Source organism: Sorex fumeus, unplaced genomic scaffold, assembly GCF_029834395.1.
Source record: "Sorex fumeus unplaced genomic scaffold, SorFum_2.1 ptg000166l, whole genome shotgun sequence".
Classification (NCBI taxonomy): domain Eukaryota; kingdom Metazoa; phylum Chordata; class Mammalia; order Eulipotyphla; family Soricidae; genus Sorex; species Sorex fumeus.
This window is the reverse complement of record NW_026606223.1, coordinates 5,174,451-5,195,003: the sequence shown is the minus strand read 5'-3', so window position 1 is coordinate 5,195,003 and position 20,553 is coordinate 5,174,451. Positions and strand designations below refer to the sequence as shown.

General features: G+C 60.9%; 1 protein-coding gene across 3 annotated transcripts in view; it reads right to left on the bottom strand.

Moving 5' to 3' along the window:
• Positions 1–14,252: 14,252 nt before the first annotated feature.
• The window catches only part of ATP9A (ATPase phospholipid transporting 9A (putative)), an 86,871-nt gene continuing 80,570 nt past the window's right edge, over positions 14,253–20,553 (bottom strand). For 2 of the 3 annotated variants that reach the window (XM_056107471.1, XM_056107473.1), the window contains exons 20-28: positions 19,895–19,984; positions 19,676–19,820; positions 19,109–19,173; positions 18,516–18,671; positions 18,218–18,282; positions 17,963–18,071; positions 16,732–16,789; positions 16,032–16,235; positions 14,254–14,411 (exon numbers count right to left, since the gene is read on the bottom strand). In XM_056107471.1, the coding sequence (XP_055963446.1) occupies positions 14,275–14,411; positions 16,032–16,235; positions 16,732–16,789; positions 17,963–18,071; positions 18,218–18,282; positions 18,516–18,671; positions 19,109–19,173; positions 19,676–19,820; positions 19,895–19,984 (1,029 nt within the window). In that variant the 3' untranslated portion in view covers positions 14,254–14,274. Of the gene's footprint in view, positions 14,412–16,031; positions 16,236–16,731; positions 16,790–17,962; positions 18,072–18,217; positions 18,283–18,515; positions 18,672–19,108; positions 19,174–19,675; positions 19,821–19,894; positions 19,985–20,553 lie in introns of all 3 variants that reach the window. The other variant, XM_056107472.1, reaches the window with a different exon arrangement.

Here is a 20,553-nt window from a genome sequence, read left to right as displayed (position 1 = left end):
TTTTGGGTCATACCTGGCAATGCAAAGGTGTTACTCCTGGCTCTGGACTCAGGAATTACTCCTGGTGGTGCTCAGGGGACCATATGAGATCCTGGGAATCGAACCTGGGTTGGCTGCGTGCAAAGCAAATGCCCTACCCACTGTGCTATTGCTCCAGCCCCTCTTTCTTTCTTTCTTTCTTTCTTTCTTTCTTCCTTCCTTTCTTTCTATTTCTTGTCTTTCTTTCTTCTGGCTTTGGGGCCACATCCAGTGGTACTTGGAATTACTCCTGGCTCTGAGCTCAGAGCTCCCTCCTGATGGGCTCAGGGAACCATATAGGGTGCCAGGGATCAAACCCAGGTTGGTCATTTTTCATTTCATCATCCTGTTATTCGTCGATTGCTTTGAGCAGGCCCCAGTAACGTCTCCTTCATCCTAGCCCTGAGATTATATTCAAGGCTCTTTAGGAGAATGAGACCCATCATTGTTACTGGTATTTGGCATATTGGGTACGCCACGGGGAGTTTGCCAGACTCTGCCCTGTGGGCAGGCTACATTCGATGGCCTGCAAGTTCGTCCAAAATAGGAATGAGATAATAAGATGTCATAAAAAAGATGTCCTGATAAGATGTCGCGCGGCTGCACGGTTCCGGGAGCTGTATTTTATGTGTGCAGAGAGTGGTCTCAGCATGGTGGTGGCTGGTCCTGGAGGTCTTCGGCTGCCGGAGCCCTGGTCGGGGCGGGGAGGAAAGCTCAACCCGCTCCCCTCCAAGGGGCCCCGGCAGCAAGGACAGCCAGGCGCGGAGGCAGGAGACTGTACTGGTCTCGTCCGGGAGCTGGATTTTATAGTCTCTGAGTCTTGACCGCTGATGGGATTACACGGCGCCAGGGGGCCAGGTGGTGGGTGTGACCCCCGCCTACTGGAATTTGGAGGATCTGGGTGGAGGATGCTCGACTCCAATCCGAATAGGCTTGGAGATCTCGGCCCCGGAACCCGCGTGGACAAATCCACATGGGTTCCAGATTGGTCATGTGCAAGGCAAATGCCCTACCTGCTATATGGTGGCTCCACCCACAAGACTCATTATTCTGTTGTGTCCATTTGCCCAACTGGCACTGCGAACTCACCACGTAAGATGTCTCATGGGCCACTGCCTGCCTGCCCTGGGCGAAACCCGGCCCGGCACGGGGAAACTGAGTAAATGGTCGTGATGGTGGAGTGCTGGCCTGGCACATGAGAGGTCAAAGGTAAATAGCTGTGACACCACTGAGAAAGCCATGAGAAGCCCAGGTGACACATACTTCACTTCATAAAGGCAGCAGCACCACCCGGCCCGTGAGTGCCTGGTCCCTCGGGGACGGGCTCCCGGGAGCTGGGAAGGCCTGAGGAGAAACGGCCCCTTTGTGCAAATCCAACGGGGCATTAGCATATTGAATTTGATCAGAAAGCCCAGCACAATTTGTGATTCATTACCAGGGACCTTGGCCACGCCTTGAAGCACATGTCGAATTTCACACATTTAATGAACTCCATACTTGAAATATGTGGCCTGTAAAATCTGATTTACACCGCTGTTAAAATCCTTCGTGCCGAAAAAGGAATGTAAAAAGTATGTATTTGTGCTTCGAGAAGGGCCTTTTTTTTTTCTCTTTTTGCGGGGGGAGACATTAATTCACTGCAAGGCATATAAACGTTCCCTCAAGCATTATTTCAATGGCAATATTTCTTTCAGCACCTCCAATTTCGTTACCGACGTTTGAGAAAAGGGGCTGTATTCGGTCATGGGCGAGTGGAAAGTGCCACCATGTCACTGTCAAGGTAAGTGGGGCTGACATCGGTGGGCGGCCCCCAGGCGCACAGCAGCGCTTACCTGGCGCTAAAATATGAAACCTGCCTTGAGTCAACACCAGGGCAGTCACGGGGCCTGGCACCGGGATTTTTTTATTTTTTCAACACGGCCACAATCCTTATTTATTGGACTTTTCTCCCCACCTCCACGCCTCGCTTGGGGCTGTTTCATAGCTGGGGTCACTGTGCAATCTGGGGGGTGGGGGGGGCACATGATCTCCCAAGGGGGCGCTGGCCACGCAATCGGGAAGGACAACTGCGGACCAGCAAGGACGGACACCCCCAATGTGGGCTCTCGGGGTCCACAGCTCTTAAGAGCATCCCTTCCACGCGCGCGTCTGGGAAGGCAGGAGTGGCCACGCCCCCGCCCTAAAGCCGGACCCGAATCTGATTGGCCGTTACTCGTTTCCCTCTGACCCGTGATTGGCTGGCGGGTGGGCACAGCCCCTGGCCTGGCCAATGAGAGCTAAGAGGGGAATTCGAGGGGCTAAAAGTTCTCAAAGCTAACGGCCTGAAGAACATGTCCAGGTTTTTCCCAAGTTCCACGGAAAATCCAAGCATCGCTCGTGTGTGGGACTCTCCTTCCTGCCCTGAACCGGCTGGAACCGATGCCATGTTCAGCCAACGTGTCATGGGATGGGTGGGCACGGGCTGTTCCTTGGCCCACCTGGATCCTCCCCTCCCGCCCTGTCTTCTTAGGCAAACAAAAAAGGGACAAAAGGACCCTTTAGACAACTACCCCGTCCCCGTGGCAGGAGCCGTCTGTCATCAAAACAGCCTGCTGCATGCCCCAAACGGGGTTCATGAAGCCCCCCACCCCCCCCCCCCCGGGCTTTGATCCATCTGATGCTAAGTCGGGTATGGAGAGAGTCTGAGGCACTCACCCGCCCGAGGCCATAAGACAAACTGCACAGACTCAGCTGCAGGCGAATGTGCCTTCGAGGCCTGGTTCTGGTCGGGTCCAAGTCCTGGTTCCACACCGAGAGGCCTCCACATTCCGGGATTCTCTTCCCATCCCTCCCCTGGGCTCCTGCTTTGGGACCCGGGGCTGAGTTATGTGCTCAGGACTGCAGAGGGCTTCGTGTGTGTGTGTGTGTAGGGGGGTGCTGGTGCTCCCCGTCTCACCTCTCTTAGGGAGACGCACACACTCGCACACCCCCTCCCAGGTGACCCAGCCCACCTCTGCGCACCTGTGCCGCCGGGTGCCCAGTAATTGATACGCTGACGCCCCTGGATGAAAGTAACTTGCGCTGCATGGAGTTGGCGGAGTCTTTCCCACTGCCGCCGCCTGGTTCCCGGTGGACAGGCCTCCCGCACTGCCCGCCCACCCGCTGGGAACCCTTGTGGCTGCCTCCCGAAATCTCTTTTCTGAAGAGGCTTTTCTGAGGCCCCAGGGAGCGTCGCTGCTGAGTAAATCCAACTTTCTCATGGGCTGTTCCAGCGACAGAAAGCCACAGGCCTGGATGTAGAGGTGAAACCGGTCCACAGGGCACTGTGGTCTGCTGGGAGCCGCATCCGGTGCCTGCCTGGCTCTCGGCTGCCTGCGTCTGGGATCTGGAGTCTCACAGTCCCCACACTGCCCCGGGGGGCCCCTCTGAGCTGACCTCATCAGGTCAGGCGGCAGTGGCGTTGGGGAGGGCAGTGTAAACCTGTCATCCAACCAGGCCAAAGCAAGTAAGTACCCTCTTTCTGCCACTGAGGCGGGGGGTGGGTGCCCACAGAAGAAGGGATATGTGCTCATCCACCACATTCAGCTCAACCTGCTTGACCTGCCACAGGACATTGGCACCTGCTCCCTCCTCAGCCTGGACCACTCTCTGCTCCTCTCTGTGTACTGATGCAGACTGACAGTTCAGAATCCCAGAACACACTTCCCCGCTCTCCTCCCTCCCTCCCTGGCCTTACCAGCCCTTCTGCCACTTCACATCGCTGACCAGGGCAGAATGCACGACCCTATTCTCATTCACCCCACACTTGACTTCAGTCGGTTCGTTCATTCCCCACTTAGCCCACCCCCATCACGTACCACCCAGAGTGGCCAATGAACCGGGACTGCTTCCGGGCAGCCGACTCAATGCTCTCCACGCTAAGTGCAGGTACCAGGGCATTACAGGGCTGTGACGTTTGACGGGGCCTGTCCCCCGTCGAGGACAGAAGCACCAAGAGAGCAGGGCTATTCCTGATAGTTGCATGGCCGGGGCCTGCCTGCACCCAGTAGGTGCTCAAGAAATATCATGGGGCCGGGGCTGTGAGGTGCCTCCAGACAGTCTGGGGGTCTTTTCCCCAGGTGCCCTCCCTGACATCCCCCTTCCAGCCCCCAAAAACGCCAAGACTGGCTAAGTTTAAGGCCTCTGCCCCTCTTGTGTCTGACTTGGAGGAGGGAATGGTGGGTGAGAGAAAGGGCACACCCCCCCCCCACTTCCTGGGCGTTTCCTGCCTCTAGGGACACTGCAGGGGCCACACAGCACTGGGCAGGGGAGACAGACGAGTTCAGCCTGACCCTCGCCCTGCAGTTGGCAGCTGCTCTCAGCTCCCATAGCTGTGGGCACCCTCTTGCCTCTCAGCAAGGGCCCTGTCGCCTGGACTGCACACCTCCTCTCACATCCCAGACCCTCCGGACCCCAGGTCCCGGACGACACGCTGGCCCTGTTCTCCGAAGCCCAGAGCTGCTTTGCTCGGCCCTTCCGGTGCAGGCCGCCTGCGCCCTCAGCCTGGGAGAGGAGACAGTGCCTGTGTGTGTGGACCCGGGGTCTGCCCAGCTGGGGCTGTGCTCATGCCACTGGCCATCACAGCCGCCCTCGAGCCAAGACGTCACCGGCCACTGAGAAACAGTCAGATGGCAACTCAGACATTCCCAAACCCCACCCAGCCCCCAGCGGGGTAGGTATGACAGTAGACGATGAAGATAAAGCAGGCCACACACTCCAGGGCACATGCCAACACTCAGAACTCGCGCTCCAGAGAAAATGCCGGAGCCAGGGAGATAACCATTCTTGCATGGGAGGCCCAGAGGTGATTCCCTGGCACCCTGGGGTCCCCCTGAGCACTTCTGGGTACAGCCCCCAACCAACACTTAACAATATAGAAGGGGCTGGAGTGATAGCCCAGCAGGTAGGGCATTTGCCTTGCAACGCGGCCAACCTGGGTTCGATCCCCGGCATCCCATAGAGTCCCCTGAGCACCGCCAGGGGTAATTCCTGAGTGCAGAGCCAGGAGGAACCCCTGAGCATCGCCGGGTGTGACCCAAAAAGCAAAAAATAGAGAGAGAAAACATCTTTTTAAAAAACGTGTGCAAGAGATAAAGCCCTCACCTAGGGGATAGCAGAGCAGCACAGGAGCAGATGTGCCCTTGTCCCCAACCTTGGGGACCCTCGCTCACGAGGCCCAGACCATCTGGTCATTTGCTGCCCGGCAGGGCCGCTGCCCGCTGCCAGCCAGGCTGCAGCGCATCTGGGCCTCCTGCAGACCCACCCGGCCCAGGAGTCAGGCCTTCTCTCTCCACACTCGGCCCCTCCCTGCCCTGCCCCTGTTGTCATGGGCAGGGGTGAGGTCTCCCAGGCTCCTCACAGGATTCTCTTCTCATCATTGAGGTGGGCTAAAGCTGATGGTGAAATATACTTATTCATTCATATCGTTTTGGAGGGCCACATCGGCGATGCTCAGGGGCTCTGCACTCAGGAATCACTCCTAGAGGTGCTCAGGGGACCCCATGGGATTCTGGGGATCGAACCCAGGTCTACCATATGCAAGGCGGGCGCCTTCCCCGCTGTCCTATCGCTCCGAAATACACGCATTTAAAGAGCATAAAAGTCGATGGTGGGGCTGGAGCGATAGCACCGCGGTAGGGCATTTGCCTTGCACATGGCCGACCTGGGTTCGATCCCCAGCATCCTATAGGGTCCCCTAAGCACCGCCAGGAGTAATTCCTTAGTGTAGAGTCAGGAGTAATCCCTGTGCATCGCCGGGCGTGACCCTGAAAGAAAAAAAAATAATCAATGGTTTTCAGTAGATTTGCAATTGTGCAGCTATCACCATTTAATTCTAGAATGTTCTAGAAATCTCTCTCTCTCCCCTCTCTCCTCCCAAAAGAAGGCTGGTGCCCCTCCCTTCCCCAAACAGAGGTAACCACCTACGTCTCTCCCCGCATCTGCGGCTTCTGCTTCTGGTGGCCTCTGTGTACCTAAGCCCAGAGCTGCGCATCCCTGGGCTCTGCTTCCTTCCGTCCGCGCGCGGAGCCCGAGCCCTCTCTCAGGACGCTGTGTGTGTGTGTGGGGGGGGCATCTGGGTGGCCCCACTTTGTTGGGCTGCTGTGGGCCCATCTGACTCCCGTCTCTATGGCATCACTCTTGGGCCCACAGCGCAGCACCGTGCAGTGTGCAGTGCAGCAGGAAATGCCCACACAGGCTGCTGTTCGCCTAGGCCTTCTCGAATCTGTGCTTCTGAGGTGTGGAACCGTGCGCTCAGACCTGAAGGCACCGTTTCCAGTGACACGGTGTCTGACCAGAGCCTTGACAAAGAGCCGCTATCCGTGAGACAAAGGTCTGCCGAGCGACAGCACAGCGGGTAGGGCATTTGTCTTGCACTGGGCCAAGCCGGGTTCAATTCCCAGCATCCCATATCCCCCGAGCACCTCCAGGAGTGATTCCTGAGTGCAGAGCCAGGAGGAACCCCTGTGCATTGCCAGGTGTGACCCAAAAAGCAAAAAAAAAAAAAAAATAGATGAGCAAGTCTTGGAGGCCGAGTCAAGACGGTGCCCCTGGGGCTGAGCTTGGGCTGTTGTCATCTCCTCCCACGTGGTCTGGACGGACACCGGCCCTGACCACCCCTCAGTGTGCCGAGATCCTCTGCCGCTGACTGCCCTGTCCCTTCTCCTCGTCCCTGCCCCCCGGGGGTCTCTGTGTTTAGGATGGACTCAAGCCTGGGCCCCGGCCGGGGTGCTCCCGGTCTGCGCTGTGGGCTCCGGGGACAGGACGGGGCAGAGAGACAGGGTGCGGGGGGGGGGTTGTCCCCGAAGGCATACCGCCCTGGGTGCCCCATCCCAGCCCACCCTCACCTCCCCAGATCACGCGGTGTCCCTTTCTCGCCCTGCTTCCCTGGGGGCTGGGGGGAGGCTGTGTTTTCGGTGCCACCTCGCCCCGGCCATCTTCGAGCCAGTAGCTCCACGTCTGCAGAGCTGGGGGCTGGCGAGCCAGTTCTCGGCCCAGCGTCCTCCAATTCTGGGGGTGATGAGCTGCCTGATAAAGTTATGCTAAGTTATGTGCATAGAGAGTAGCATCTTACACCCTAATTACTGGCCCCGGCTTTGAAGAATTCCGGGCGCCATTTCCAGGGTAATCAGCTCACCTCCTTCTGGGGGCCTGATGAGTCCCCTAAGCCCCCGGGACCCTTGCCCGCCCCCCTGGAATCAAGGGGGCTCTGGAGGTCCTTAGGGCCTTGAAAACTCCGACTGCCTTGGAAGAAATCTGGTTCACATCAAAGAACAAATGAGAATGAATCTCTGCCCATCTTTAAGACACTAACGACATTCTTTTCCACAGACTGTTCTCGTTATTTCTTTCTCTCTCTGGGAGGGATCCGAGCGGCCCCCTCCCTCCGCGCGGCTCAGGCTCCTCGTCCAGCCCGGAGCCGGCGGCGGAAGTCAGAGGGGCAGCGGCTCAGCACACAGGAGCGCACTGTGCCCATAGTGCAGGGGCCGCGGCGGGGACACGGAGGGGCGCCCACCGAGCCCGTTGGAGCAGAGAAGAGGCAGGCAGGGACCACCCCCCCAGCTCAGGGCTGAGGCTCGTTCAGGCCCACAGTGGGCCTGTCCCAAGCTGCCCCTCCCCCACCCTCCACCTGCCTCCACCTCCCCCCCCCCCGCCCTCCCCTCCCCCCCCTCCCTGAAGCTTCTCCTCCACCCCCCCCCCCCGCCACTCTCTGCCCGCCCCGGCTCCCCATGGCTTCTTCCTTCTCTTCTGTCGGGCCCCACAATTGTGCCAGACCCCAAAAGGGCCTTCCCGTACACCTCCAGACCCCCAAAGAGCCTTCCCAGAATCCCCCAGACCCAAAGGCCTTCCTGGACACCCCCAGACCCCAAAAGAGCCTTCGTGGACATCCCCAGACCCCCCAAGGGCCTTCCCGGACTCCCCCAGTTCCCCCCAAGGACCTTCCCAGAACACCCCAGACCCAAAGGCCTTCCCTGGACAACCCCAGACCCCAAAAAGAGCCTTTGTGGACATCCCCAGATCCCCCAAGGGCCTTCCCAGACACCTCCAGACCCCTAAAGGGTCTTCCCTGACAAACCCCAGACCCCCCATACCCCCAAGGGCTTTTCTGGACCCCCAAAGAGCCTTCCTGGACACCCTCAGACCCCTAAGGACCTTCCCAGAACCCCCCAGACCCAAAGACCTTCCTGGACACCCCCAGACCCCAAAAGAGCCTTCATGGACATCCCCAGACCCCCCAAGGGCCTTCCCGGACACCCCCAGTCCCCCCAAGGGACTTCCCCGACACCCCCAGATCCCCCAAGGGCCTTCCCAGACCCCCCAGACTCCCAAGGGCCTTTCTGGACCCCCAAAGAGCCTTCTCGAATACCCTCAGACCCCCAAAGGGTCTTCCTAGACACCCCCAGGCCCCCAAGGGCCTTCCCAGAACCCCCCAGACCCAAAGGCCTTCCTGGACACCCCCAGACCCCAAAGTAGCCTTCATGGACATCCCCAGATCCCCCAAGGGCCTTCCCAGTCACCCCCAGACCCCTAAACGGTCTTCTTGGACACCCCCAGGCCCCCCAAGGGCTATTCTGGACTCCCAAAGAGCCTTCCTGGACACCCTCAGACCCCCGAAGGGTCTTTCTAGACACCCCCAGACCCCCAAGGGCCTTCCCAGAACTCCCAGACCCAAAGGCCTTCCTGGACACCCCCAGACATCAAAAGAGCCTTCGTGGACATCCCCAGACCCCCCAAGGGCCTTTCCAGACCCCCCCAAGGGCCTTTCTGGACCCCAAAGGGCTTCTCAAACACCCTCAGACCCCCCAAGGGCCTTCCCGCACACCCCCAGACCCTCAAGAGCCTTCCCGGACCCCCAAGGAGAGCCTTCCCGGACACTTCCAAACCCCCAAAGAGCCTTCGTGAACATCCCCAGGGCCCCAAGGACCTCCCCGGACCCCCAGTCCCCCCACCAGGGTCTTCCCGGGCACGATCCCTTGTCCCTTGCCTTGCCCCATCTTGGCGGGCTGCGGCACGCACCAGTGTCTATGATCTGACATGGCACCAGGCAGGAGGGGACGCACCTTCCCCTGTGCTCCAGCCTCTGAACGGAGGCTTAGAAGGCACCTCGTGACCGTGTCCCCTCCGACCCCCCACCCTGTGCCCTCAGGGTCCCTCCACCCTCCTTGGAGAAATGAAGGAAGATAGCCTCGGGTTGATGTGGAGCCAGAGAAAGTTTCTTCCGGAAGCTCCCGAGGATGGACAGCCGGCACTTGGCCACTGAGCTCCTGGAGCAAACCGGACCTGCAGCAGGCGGATCAGTCAGGCGAGGGAGCTGGCAGGCACGAGGCATAGGTGGCGGGGCCGGTGGTGACCTCACACATGATTCAGTAACCCCAAATGTCAGGGGGCTCCAACTCGGAATCCAACCTCAAGAAGGAAAGCCACCGGTGGCTTGCAGCTGGCGTCCCGACAAGACAGGCTGGGTGAAAAGTCGCTACGTTGGAGATAACTCGTCCACAAAAGTGGGGCGGGAGGGGATGGGAGAAACCCCAGGGTGGGCCAGCGAGCAGTTCTGCTACAGCTTCGGGCGAAAACTGATCTGGGACTGCGTGATGCTCCAAAAATCCGCCAGCCCCCAAAGCGCTTCAGTTTCCCCTCGACCACAGCCACATGGAGAATGAAATTAAATCCCATGGAAAGAGTTGGCTTTTTTTTTTAACATTATGCAATGTTTGGGTGAAAAGCGGGGGCAGGGATATCAGGGGAAAAGACAGGCATCTTTTTCCCAGAGTTTAGCAAAGCTATTTCGAGTTTTCATGACACATCTCCCCCCCCAATCCCGAACCCCCCCCCCCCTGCAGCTGCATGGAGAGTTCTGAGGCGTGAAGGCGGGCCCGGCTCTGTTATGTAACCCAGTTAGAGGAGGAAATTAGCGACTCCTGAATGAATTCGGTTACTGTGCTTGGGGCTTCTGGAAAGTTGGGAGCGACTGCCGTTCTATTTTGAGGTGAGCAAATCCATCATTTATAGATGGACTCACAAATACCACAGCGTTTCATGTCACCCTGAAAAGTTTCATAACAAAAACAGTTAAAGTACTTGGGGAGTTGGAACATTTCGTCTCGAAAGCTCATTAGCTCCGAGAGCGAGCAGGGCAGACCTTCTCCCGTGGCCAATTATTCAAAAATGCAAATACCCCAGATCAAATAAATATTCATCTTCCACCCACAACCGCCCGTCCCCCCTCCCCCCAGACTAGCAAAATAGTCTAGTAAACGACATAAAAAGGAATGTCTGTTTTGAAGAAGCCACGAGCAAAACCCAGCGCACTTGCAAGAACCAAGGATCACCCGGTCCTCCGGCGCCCCCTGGTGGTCCAGGGCACCCTGCAGCGGTACCCAACCAACCTCTCCTCGGGCGCCAGCAGGTCCCTCGACTTCAGTTGAGGACCACAGGTGTGGGACAGGGACAAAGAGGCTCTGAACGCACCTCTGAGTCCACGGCACCAGCACGGAGGGCGAGTGTCCCTCATCCAGGGCCACTGTTGACGGACACCCCCATTGGCAACCCTCATCCACCCCCACAAAGGCCAAGGAGAGGAAGCACCGTAGCACTGTCCTCCCGGGGTTCATCGATTTGCTCGAGCAGACACCAGTAACGTCTCCATAGTGAGACTTGCTGTGACTGCTTTTGGGATATCGAATACGTCACGGGGAGCTGGCCAGGCTCTGCCGAGCGGGCAGGATATTCTCAGCGGCTTGCCAGGCTCTCTCAGAGGGCTGGAAGAATCGAACCCGGGTCAGCCACATACAAGGCAAAACACCCTACCCGTTGTGCTATCAGGAGAGGAAACCAGCAAGCAATTAATTAGTAAGTTGCAAGTCACACAGTTGGCGGTGACAGGGACGCGTGCAGATGGGGACCCAATTTCTCCACCTGGAGGAGCTCCCACCGGCTCCCCAGGTTGGGGGCTCCCCTCTGCAGAGCCCACCCCAGGGGTGGCTCCCCACTTTGTCACAGGTCACCCCCCCCAATTCACTGACCTCTCAGACACCACCTGCAAACACCTGTTTTCCCTGAATCGGAAGGGACCGCATTTCTGACACCCTTCTCTTTAGCAAAAAAAAAAAAAAACCGGGTGGTGGCGGCAAAGCCATGAGGATAAACGGGAATCATCAAATGTGATTTCCGCTGCACAAGATCAGCACAACGACAGCCAACAGGACTTCAGTTAACGGTGAAATTCGGGCAAGTCCAGAATAAACAAAGTACAGAATTATACATAATGCATGAGGTTGGTTTGAATTTTTTTCTTAAATCATTTTAGCTGGGGAAAATTAAAAAAAAAAAACAGTTCCCGTTTCCGAGGCCATGAGATAAGCAGAAAAGCGGTGCGTGGAAGAGAGCTCCCTCCGTCCTGTCACCAGAAGTCGTGTTTCCGCACAAATCAAAATGCTCCCCGGAGGCGTACAGTACACAAGCTTTATTGGGCAACAGGAACGGGCCGCTGGCAGACAATGAAAGGAGAGACGCTGGGAAAGTGGGGGGCACGTGGGGGGGCCAGGGCCGGGGCTTCCTGGCTGCACTCGGCGCCAGGTCCCCCGTGGGCGTGGCCTGCCGTGGTTCTTGCTCAGGTGCAAACACACATCCCTGCTTCACAGCCAGCCTCGCACGCCACAACATAATCAGACACAGTTCGCTTTTTTTTTCTTTTTTCTTTTTGCAAATGCCACGGCCCCTTCTCCGTGCCCCGCTCCCCGCCCCAACACAATATTCACCGACAATGCCCAGCGCCATTAAACACTGCAACCCCCCCTCCCCGCATCCCACCCCAGCCCTGGCTGATGAAGAAGATGAAGCCCCCCCCAAAAAAGGCTGCTTTGGCGTGAGAAATGCTCCGAGTCATGAGGGATCATGAAAGCCCCTACACACACACACACACAAACACACGTGCGCGCACACACACACGCGTGCGCGCACACACACACACACACACACATACAAAACGGTGGGACACTTTACATTTCTGTTCCCAATCATAATAGATAACTATTTTTTTAACCCCCGAGATGAAACGGACACAATTCACGGAAATGTTTTCTTAAGAAAGAGATCAACCAAAAGCTTTACTTTTAAGAGAACGGGGGCTGGGAGGGGAGGTTTATAAATAAAATCTGTGTTATTTACAAAGTCCCTTGTGTATTTTGAAACTGAAAAGTAAGCTGGGAGAGACATCGGAAGCGACCTGGAAGCCGGGGAGATCTCGGGAGAGGGCTGAGATGGCATCTCATGACACACACACGTTCCAACACACCACAAAGGCCAAAGATGAAAAGGGTAACGGGTGTCCGCCTGAAAAAGGACGCGGCAGGAGGACAAAGGAGGTCGCATCTGAAATTTGGACAAAGGTCTGAAATCTGGGCCCCCCCAACTAAAAGACTTGGGGGGGACAGGTGGATGGATGGATGGATCCCGTATCCACCTCAGGGGAAAAGGAAAAAAAAAAAAAACAAGGTAAAAAGTCTGGAAGGGAGAAAGGGTCAGGTTAGGGGCACTGTCGTGTCGATCTGCAGTAAGCTTAAAATCCAAACTACATTCAGAAGTGTTGCCAGGAGACCTCCAGCAGAGGACAGACGGCGGACACGGGAAAAGCAGATGAGGAGAGCGCGGCCCGCACCGGAAGGAGCTCCGGACGGACGGACGGACGGACGCGGTCACGGGGCAGGCGGCTCCCAGCAGGTGCTCGGCGTCCGGCTTCAGGTGCTCCCGGGATGCACCCAGGCCCGTGTGCATGAGGAGGGGGGGCAGAGCGACGCCCCTCCCCCTGCCCTCACCCCCGCTGCCCTGCGCCCCACGCAGGCCTGCTCTCAGCAGCCCACCCGCCACTGTCAACGATGAGAAACGAACGGGTGGAGGGGCTGCGGGTCTGTGGTTGTTTTCTTAGAGAAAGGGAGGAAGGAAGGGGAGGAGGGGTGAGCGGGATCGACACCTCCCGCTGGCAAGCCACCCTCCGCGGGGTTGGCAGAGAGGAACCCCAAAGTGCTGACTCGGGCAGGAAGTGGGGGGTGGGCTTCGAGGAAGAGGCTTCAGGCAGGGCGGACCGTGTGTGCCTCGAAGCCTCTGACCCCACCCGGGCCGAGCGCGGGGTCACTGCCTGGCGCCAGCCCGGCCCTTCCAGACCAGGAATCGAGGGCGGGGGCCTGCTGCCCCACCCCACCCCATCCCACCCCATCCTGGGAGCCCCCCAGGTGCTCGTGCTGGGGTCCTTCCTGGGGGCAGCTTGGCTCGGGGTCTCCACTCCCCTCGTCCTGCCGTGCCCCGCCCCCCAGAACAAGCAGGGCCTCCAGGGGGCAAGGGAGGTGGGGACCCCTTCTCTCCTGTACCTTCCCCACCCGAGCCAAGAGGCACGGGGGTGGGGGTGAGTCAGAGCAGACTGCTGCTCTCTGGAGGGACCCCTGCAGGGTCCCGAGACAGGACCATGGCACGGCCTGCAAGGAGAGAGGGCAGCCCCCCACCCCATCTCTGGGAGAGGCCGGGCATGGCATGTCCAGCAGAGGCTGAGCTACCATCCCTGCCTGCCACAACTGCCCCCACAGCCTAGGGCCCCCCACACCCCCTGTGTCCCGGCCACGCCCCCCCCCTCGTCTCGGCTCGCAAGCACCTGCAGACTGCAGCCAAGACCACGCGCTCAGACACCCCCAGATCTCCCTGCGTGCTCGGGCGGGGGTGCCTGCCGCCCCTCACAGCCCCACAGTCTCCTTCTAGACCCCACTCCGGCTGCCCGCCACCCAGAGCTCCTCACACAGCTGCGGGAGGGGGGCGGGGGAGATGTTCCCCCCCCAACTTGCTCCCACCCAGAAACGCATTTCTGCAGCAGACACGAGCCCAGCCGGGCCCAAGCGCGTCATGCCGCTGCGTCTGGGCTGGGTGGGCCGCACGGCCCACGTCCTGCTCAGACCGGGAGCCCAGCTGCCCGCGCCCCGGAACCCGAGAGGAGGGCGAGTGTCGGGACTGAGAAAGGAAGAGGAACGACAACGGTCGACGGTCGCGGCGAGCCCGCCCCGCCTCGGAACCACGCGTGTGCATCACGGACGTGAGCGGGGCGCGCGGGACACACCTCCCGGTCAGCGCCGGGGACAGTCACCGGCTCACGCAGGAGCGCGGGCCCCGCCGTGTCCCTCCCGGGCCGGCCGGCGCGGAGAGGAACAGGAGTCAGAGCTGTCCACCCGGAGGGCGGTGGCGGCCCGGCTGCGGCCGCGCCTAGGACGTGAGCTTGGAGTAGCTGGGCGGGGAGAAGCGGCGGCGAAGGTACTTGAGCGCGTAGAGTGGGAGGCAGCTGACCAGCGTGATCACCGACACTTTCCACAGGAAGGACAGCGTGACGATGAAGTACATGTCTGCAAGAGGCGGGTGCCGGCTGTGAGCGGGCGGGCGGAGGGGCGAGGGACAGAGAGGCCGCCTCCGCACACACACACACAGGTACAGACACACACACACACACACACACACACACACAGAGGTACAGACATAGACACAATACACACAGACACACTCAGATACACACACATATATACACAGACATATACTAAGACACACACAGATACACAGACGCATAAACATGGATAGACACACACACACAGGTACAAACATACACACAGACACACACAGGTACACACACATATATACCCAGGCATATACTAAGACACACACAGATACACAGATGCATAGACACGGATAGACTCACACACACACACACACACACACACACAGGTACAGACATACACAGACACACACAGATATACATACACAGACATATACAAAGACACACAGATACAGAGATACACAGAGACACACACACCCAGACAGACACACATCTATTTCTCTCACTCTCTGTCTCACTCTCTCCCTCCCTGCCTCCCTCCTCACATAGGCCGTGGGGGGGTCACTGAGCTCCTCCCAGGCCTCAGGGGCCTCCTTACAAGGCACCGCACCCCGTGGTGTTCTGGACCGGCACTGCCAAGAGCCAAGCTTGACCCGGGCCCCTCAGGGGAGTTTCTTCTTGTTTTGTTTTTTTTTTTTCCGTTTGGGGCCCAGCAGTGCACAGGGCTCCCTCCCGACTCTGTGCTCAGGGCTGACTCCCTGCTCGGTGCTCAGGGCTGACTACTGGCTCTGTGCTTGGGGCTCACTCCTGGCTCAGGGCTGACTCCCAGCTCTGTGCTTCGGGCTGACTCCCGGCTCTGTGCTCACTCCTGGCTCTGTGCTCAGGGCTGACTCCTGGCTCTGTGCTTGGGGCTCACTCCTGGCTCTGGGCTCACTTCCAGCTCTGTGCTCAGGGCTGACTCCTGGCTCTGTGCTCAGGGCTCACTCCTGGCTCTGTGCTCGGGGATGACTCCTGGCTCTGTGCTCGGGGCTGATTCCCAGCTCCGTGCTCAGGGTTCCCTCCCAGTGGGCTTGGGGCACCGTGTGGTGCCAGGGATGAACCCCAGGTCAGCTGGGCATGCGCCCTGACCACTGCACTATCTCCTAGCCCCTCCCCTCTAGGTTTAGGTGAAGGTGACAGGACCGTCTGGTCTGAGGTGGAGCCAAGCCCCAAGGCCCGGGGTCCAGATGGGGCGTCCACCTACTGTTACAGGAGCTGACCTTGCACTGCCGAGGGGTGACAGGGTTGGACACGGCTCCCAGGACCACCCTCCTTTCCACACCCCCGGGAAACAGCGGCATCAACGACAGATGCCATGCCAGGCCTGGACAGGCCCCCGCGGGCTCTGGACAGGCCCCTGGGCAGCCCGGTGACCGTCACTCCCAGGCCCCTGCACACAGTCTGTTTGGGAGATCTGGGGGGGCGGGCAGCTCTGTGACCCCCCCATCCTTCTCCAAGGGTCACCTGCCAACCTCAGCCCAGGGACCACGGAGCCGCCCACGCAACCCCCCCTCCCCCCGACGCGACACCTCAGCCCCCAGACCCCAGGGGCGGGGCGGGCGCAGCCCCGAACCCTCTGCGCATGCGCGGGCCGCACCGATGAACTCGTGCAGGAACACGAGCGAGGCGATGTAGCAGGCCAGGCTGAGCAGCTCGGCCACGGTCATGAGCCAGTGCCACGTCTGGATGGTGAGCGCCACCATGAGCAGCTCGGTGAGGATGAGCGCCGTGAAGGAGATGGCCACGATGTGCACGAACTCGGACTCGAAGAGCAGCAGCGCGCCGTACATGATGGTGCTCCCTGCGGAGGACAGCGCCTGGCACCCGGCACCCACCCGGGGCTGCCCGCCCCGTGCTGCCTGGTGCTGCATGGGAGGCCCACACCTGGCAGCCCTGGGGGGAGTGGGGGTCACTCCTTTTTTGGGATTTTTTTTTTTTGGCTTTCTGGGTCACACCGGAGATGCTCAGGGGCTACTCCTGGCTCTGCACTCAGGAATAACTCCTGGCAGTGCTCAAAGGACCATATGGGATGATGGGAATTGAACCCATGCAAGGCAAACACCCTCCCCGCTGTGCTATTGCTCCAGAGCTCAAGGGTCACGCCTGACGGGGCTCAGGGACCCTCCGGGGTGCTGGGGTCACACCTGGGCCAGCCCCCTCCCCGCCGCCCCGTTTCAGAGCCTGAAGGCCTGGGAGGTGCTAGGCAGGTCTCAGGGTGCGGGGGTCCCCCACCCTCCAAGTGCTGCTCCCGGCAGGGCATCAGAGTCCGGGCACGGGTGGGGTCCGCCCCAACCTACCTTGGTAGACGCTGATCAACACCCAGATGAGGAAGGTCTTGTAGGACAGTGGGCGTCCCTAGAGAGGAGGGCGCAGGTCAGGGGGGCGCCTGCCCACCTCTGCACAGCTGCTGAGGCCATCGGCCAGAACATGCGCATTCCCGGGGGGGACTGGGGGCTGCCTGGTGTGTGGTTTGAATCCGGGGAGCTCAGCGGTGCTCACGGTTCCCTCTTGGCGGGGCTCAGGGTACCGGGTACCAAGCCCAGGGCGGCCACAGGCAGGACAAACCCCCTCGCCTCTTAGCACTGGACCCCGGCCCCAGGGTCTGTTTTGAGGAGATGACGCGAGCTGGGGTAAACAAGCCTGTGAGGACCACAACGAGCCGCGCGGGAGATGCCCCCCACCCCACGCCCACCCACAGGGTCACAGGACAGGGCTGGCAGCCCCACGCGGTTCCAGCTCATGCCACTGTGTGGCTCTCGCGCTTGCCACGTCCATGGCACTTCTCTGAGGAAACTCACTCCCACATCTCCTCTCGGAAGGAGGAGAGGCTCCGCGGGGCCCGGGCCAAAGCCCGCACCTCGCTGTCCCCGGCACTGCCAGTGTGGCCCAGAGACCCCCGGGCACTGCACAGCCAGAGCAGCCTGTAGCCCCTCTCCGTGGCCACTGGCCGAAGGATCAGTGTAAAACAATGGGAGGGGGGGAGCAGGCAGAGGGAAGAGGGAGAAGAGGGAAAAGGGAGGACGAGGAGCAGGGAAGAGGGAGGAGGGGGAACAAGCAGAGAGAGGAGGGAGAGCAGGGCAGAGGGAGGAGGGGGAGCAGGGAAGAGGGAGGAGGGAGAACAGGGAAGAGGAGAGAGGGGGAGCAGACAGAGGGAGTAGGGGGAGCAGGGCAGAGGGAGGAGGGGGAAATCAGAGGGAGGAGGGAGAGCAGAGAAAAAGGAGGAGGGAGAGCAGGGAAGAGGGAGGAGGGGAGCAGGTAGAGGGAAGAGGGGGAGCAGGCGAGGGAGGAGGGAGAAGAGGGAAAAGGGAGGACAAGAGGCAGGGCAGAGGGAGGAGGGAGCAAGCAGAAGGAGGAGGGAGCAAGCAGAAGGAGGAGGGGGAGCAGGCAGAGGGAGGACCGAGAAGGGGAAAAAGGGAGGAGGAAGAACAAAGGGGAGGCCGGGGAGGGGCAGTGAGGTAGCGGGGACGGAGGCGAAGGGAGAAGGGGATGAGGGGTGGGTGAGGGGTACGGGGGGAGCCCGCCGGGCACCTTGAGCAGGTCCTTGTAGAGCTCGGGGTACAGCATGGCCACCTCCGACTTCACGTCCTTGTCCAGCACCAGCGAGAAGACGGGGAACATGGTGTAGATGGTGGAGTACCTGGGGGCCGGGGCAGAGCATGTGGGGGCTGGGGCCGCGGCCACCCCGGGACGAAGGGAGAAGCTGCAGGGCAGCCCCGAGGGGAGGGACCCCGCCGCGGGGCGGGGAACGAGGACGAGGGCACAGGGCTGGGAGGAGCGACTCACCCGATGATGAGGAAGCCTTGGTAGAGCGGAACCGAGGCGAAGTAGAACACGGACGAGAAGACGGCCTGCGGGGGACGGGGAGCCGTGCTGAGCGCGGGGCCACAGCAGCCCCGCTGGGCCGCGGACACAGGCAGCCCATCACCGCCCAGAGAGAGCCTGGCCCAGCCTGCGCCAGCCTCGCGGGCCCGCCAGGGCTGGTGTTGACGGGACAGCGCGGGCCCTGGGCAGCCTCGCCCCCAGAACACCCCGGCCATCGCCCCTCCCCCACCCCGAGACCCCCGGGGACCCCGCGGCCCACCTGCATGGTGCTGATGCAGAGGCTGCGATGGATCACGAACTGGCTGAGGGCGGCCGAGCGCTTGTAGCTGTTCCGCCCGTGAACCATGAGCAGGCGGCCCAGGTGCCGGAACTGCGTGACCGAGAAGTCGGCGGCCAGAGAGGCCTGTTTCCCCTCCTGGGGGCGGGGGAGGGACGGCGTGAGACCCCGAGAGGCTCCGGCCCAACGGCTCGATTGCCGTTTGCAAGAGGAATTTCTCGCAACCGGAAACCGTCCGAAGTGCCGAGTTCCAATCCTGCAGCCAGAGCTCGGCCCACGGGGTTGGGGCCAGCCTGTCCCGGGTACCGGGTCTCTCCCGAGCATCCTTCGAAGGGGGCAGTTCACGGGCCCCACCCCCGGACAAGTATCCCAGGGCCAAGGGTTGGCAGACACCGCATGGAACAGAACCCTCGTGTCCAAGGAACTGTTGTAGGGGGCTGAGCCGAGGACTGTCCGTGCTCATACTCGGGGACCACCCCCAGGCTGACACAGATTAGCATCTGGAAAGGGAACCCCTAGCCACCGGAAGCCCCGCTAAGGGGCAGACACCCAGCCCCCGCGGGTGCAGGACTCACCTTGCCCTCCACGCCCACACCGCAGTCGGCCTCCTGGATCATGCTCACGTCATTGCCCCCGTCCCCTGCAAGAGCAGAGAGGCGGGTGGGGACAGGCGCCAGCAGGCCGCCCGGACGGGGACGCCGCAAAGGCCCGGGTGGGACAGAGGCTGCAGCCGGGCCCTGACTGTCAGGACTGCAGCCCCTCTGGGGGAAGCCGGAGGGAGCGGGGCAAAGTAGCCGGACGCAGGGCCACCCCCGGCCCAGCAGCAACGAGGGGGGCGAGTCCAGGGGAAGGAACCCCCAGACTGGCCATGGGAGCGTGGCCGGAGCAGACACCCTGGGGTCAGGCACAGAAGGAGCATGGAGGGGGACAGTCAGTCGGACCTGGGCGAGTCCTGAGCACTGTCCGCCCACGGGAGTCCCAAGCACTGTCCACCCAAGGGTGAGTCCTGAGCACTGTCCACCCAGGGGTGAGTCCCGAGCACTGACCCCCACGGGGAGTCCTGAGTACTGTCCACATACAGGTGAGTCCTGTCCCCCCAGGCGAGTCCCCCCGCAGGTGTGCGGCCCCAGGCGCGGGCCTACCGACGGCGCAGGTGAGCTTCCCGGTGCGCTCCTGCAGCAGCCGCACGATCTGGGCCTTCTGGGTGGGGGCGCAGCGGCAGCAGACCACGGCCGGGCACTGGCAGGCCAGCTCCATGAACTCGTACTCGTAGTACTTGAGGCAGACCTGGGGGCACGGGGGTCAGCCGCGGCGGCCACCCCCAGGCCCCCCCACACGGCCCCGCGGCCCCCCGCACCCACCTCCAGGGAGTCCCCCGAGATGACCAGGGCGCAGTCGTGCTTCCGCCGGAAGGCGTTCAGCTCCAGGTGCGCCTCGCCGCGGTTGGTCACCTGCAGGGGAGGGCGGGGCTGGGCGCTCGGACAGACAACGGCTGGACAGACAACAACCGCGTGGTGCGGCCAGCCCGGGCTCCGTGGGAACCGCCAGCGGCTGACCCCCCCCACCTCCCACTTCCGGCTCTCAGCCCCGCGGTGCAAAAATAACCGCGAGCAGGACGTGGATGCTGGGCCAGCCCCGCGTGGCACGTCCACCCTCCAGAGCCCGGGCTCAGCCCTGCGGGCTCTAGTCGCCTGCCTCTGGCTGTGTCTGGAGGGACCCACCAACAGCACCGCCATGCTCCAAGCAGGCTCAGTTTGCTTGGGTCTGGGGGCCACAGCACGTGCTGCTCTGGGGATGCTCCCTACTCAGTGCTCAGGGGTTGCTCCCGGCTCGGTGCTCAGGGATTACTCCCTGCTCAGTGCTTGGGGATTCCTCCCTGCTCAGTGCTCAGGGATTATTCCCTGCTCGGTGCTCAGGGACTAGTCCCTGCACAGTGCTCAGGGATTACTTCCTGCTTAGTCGCCTCGGTCCCTCTGCAGTGCCAGAATTGAACCCAGGCCTCCTGGATGTCACAGTACTC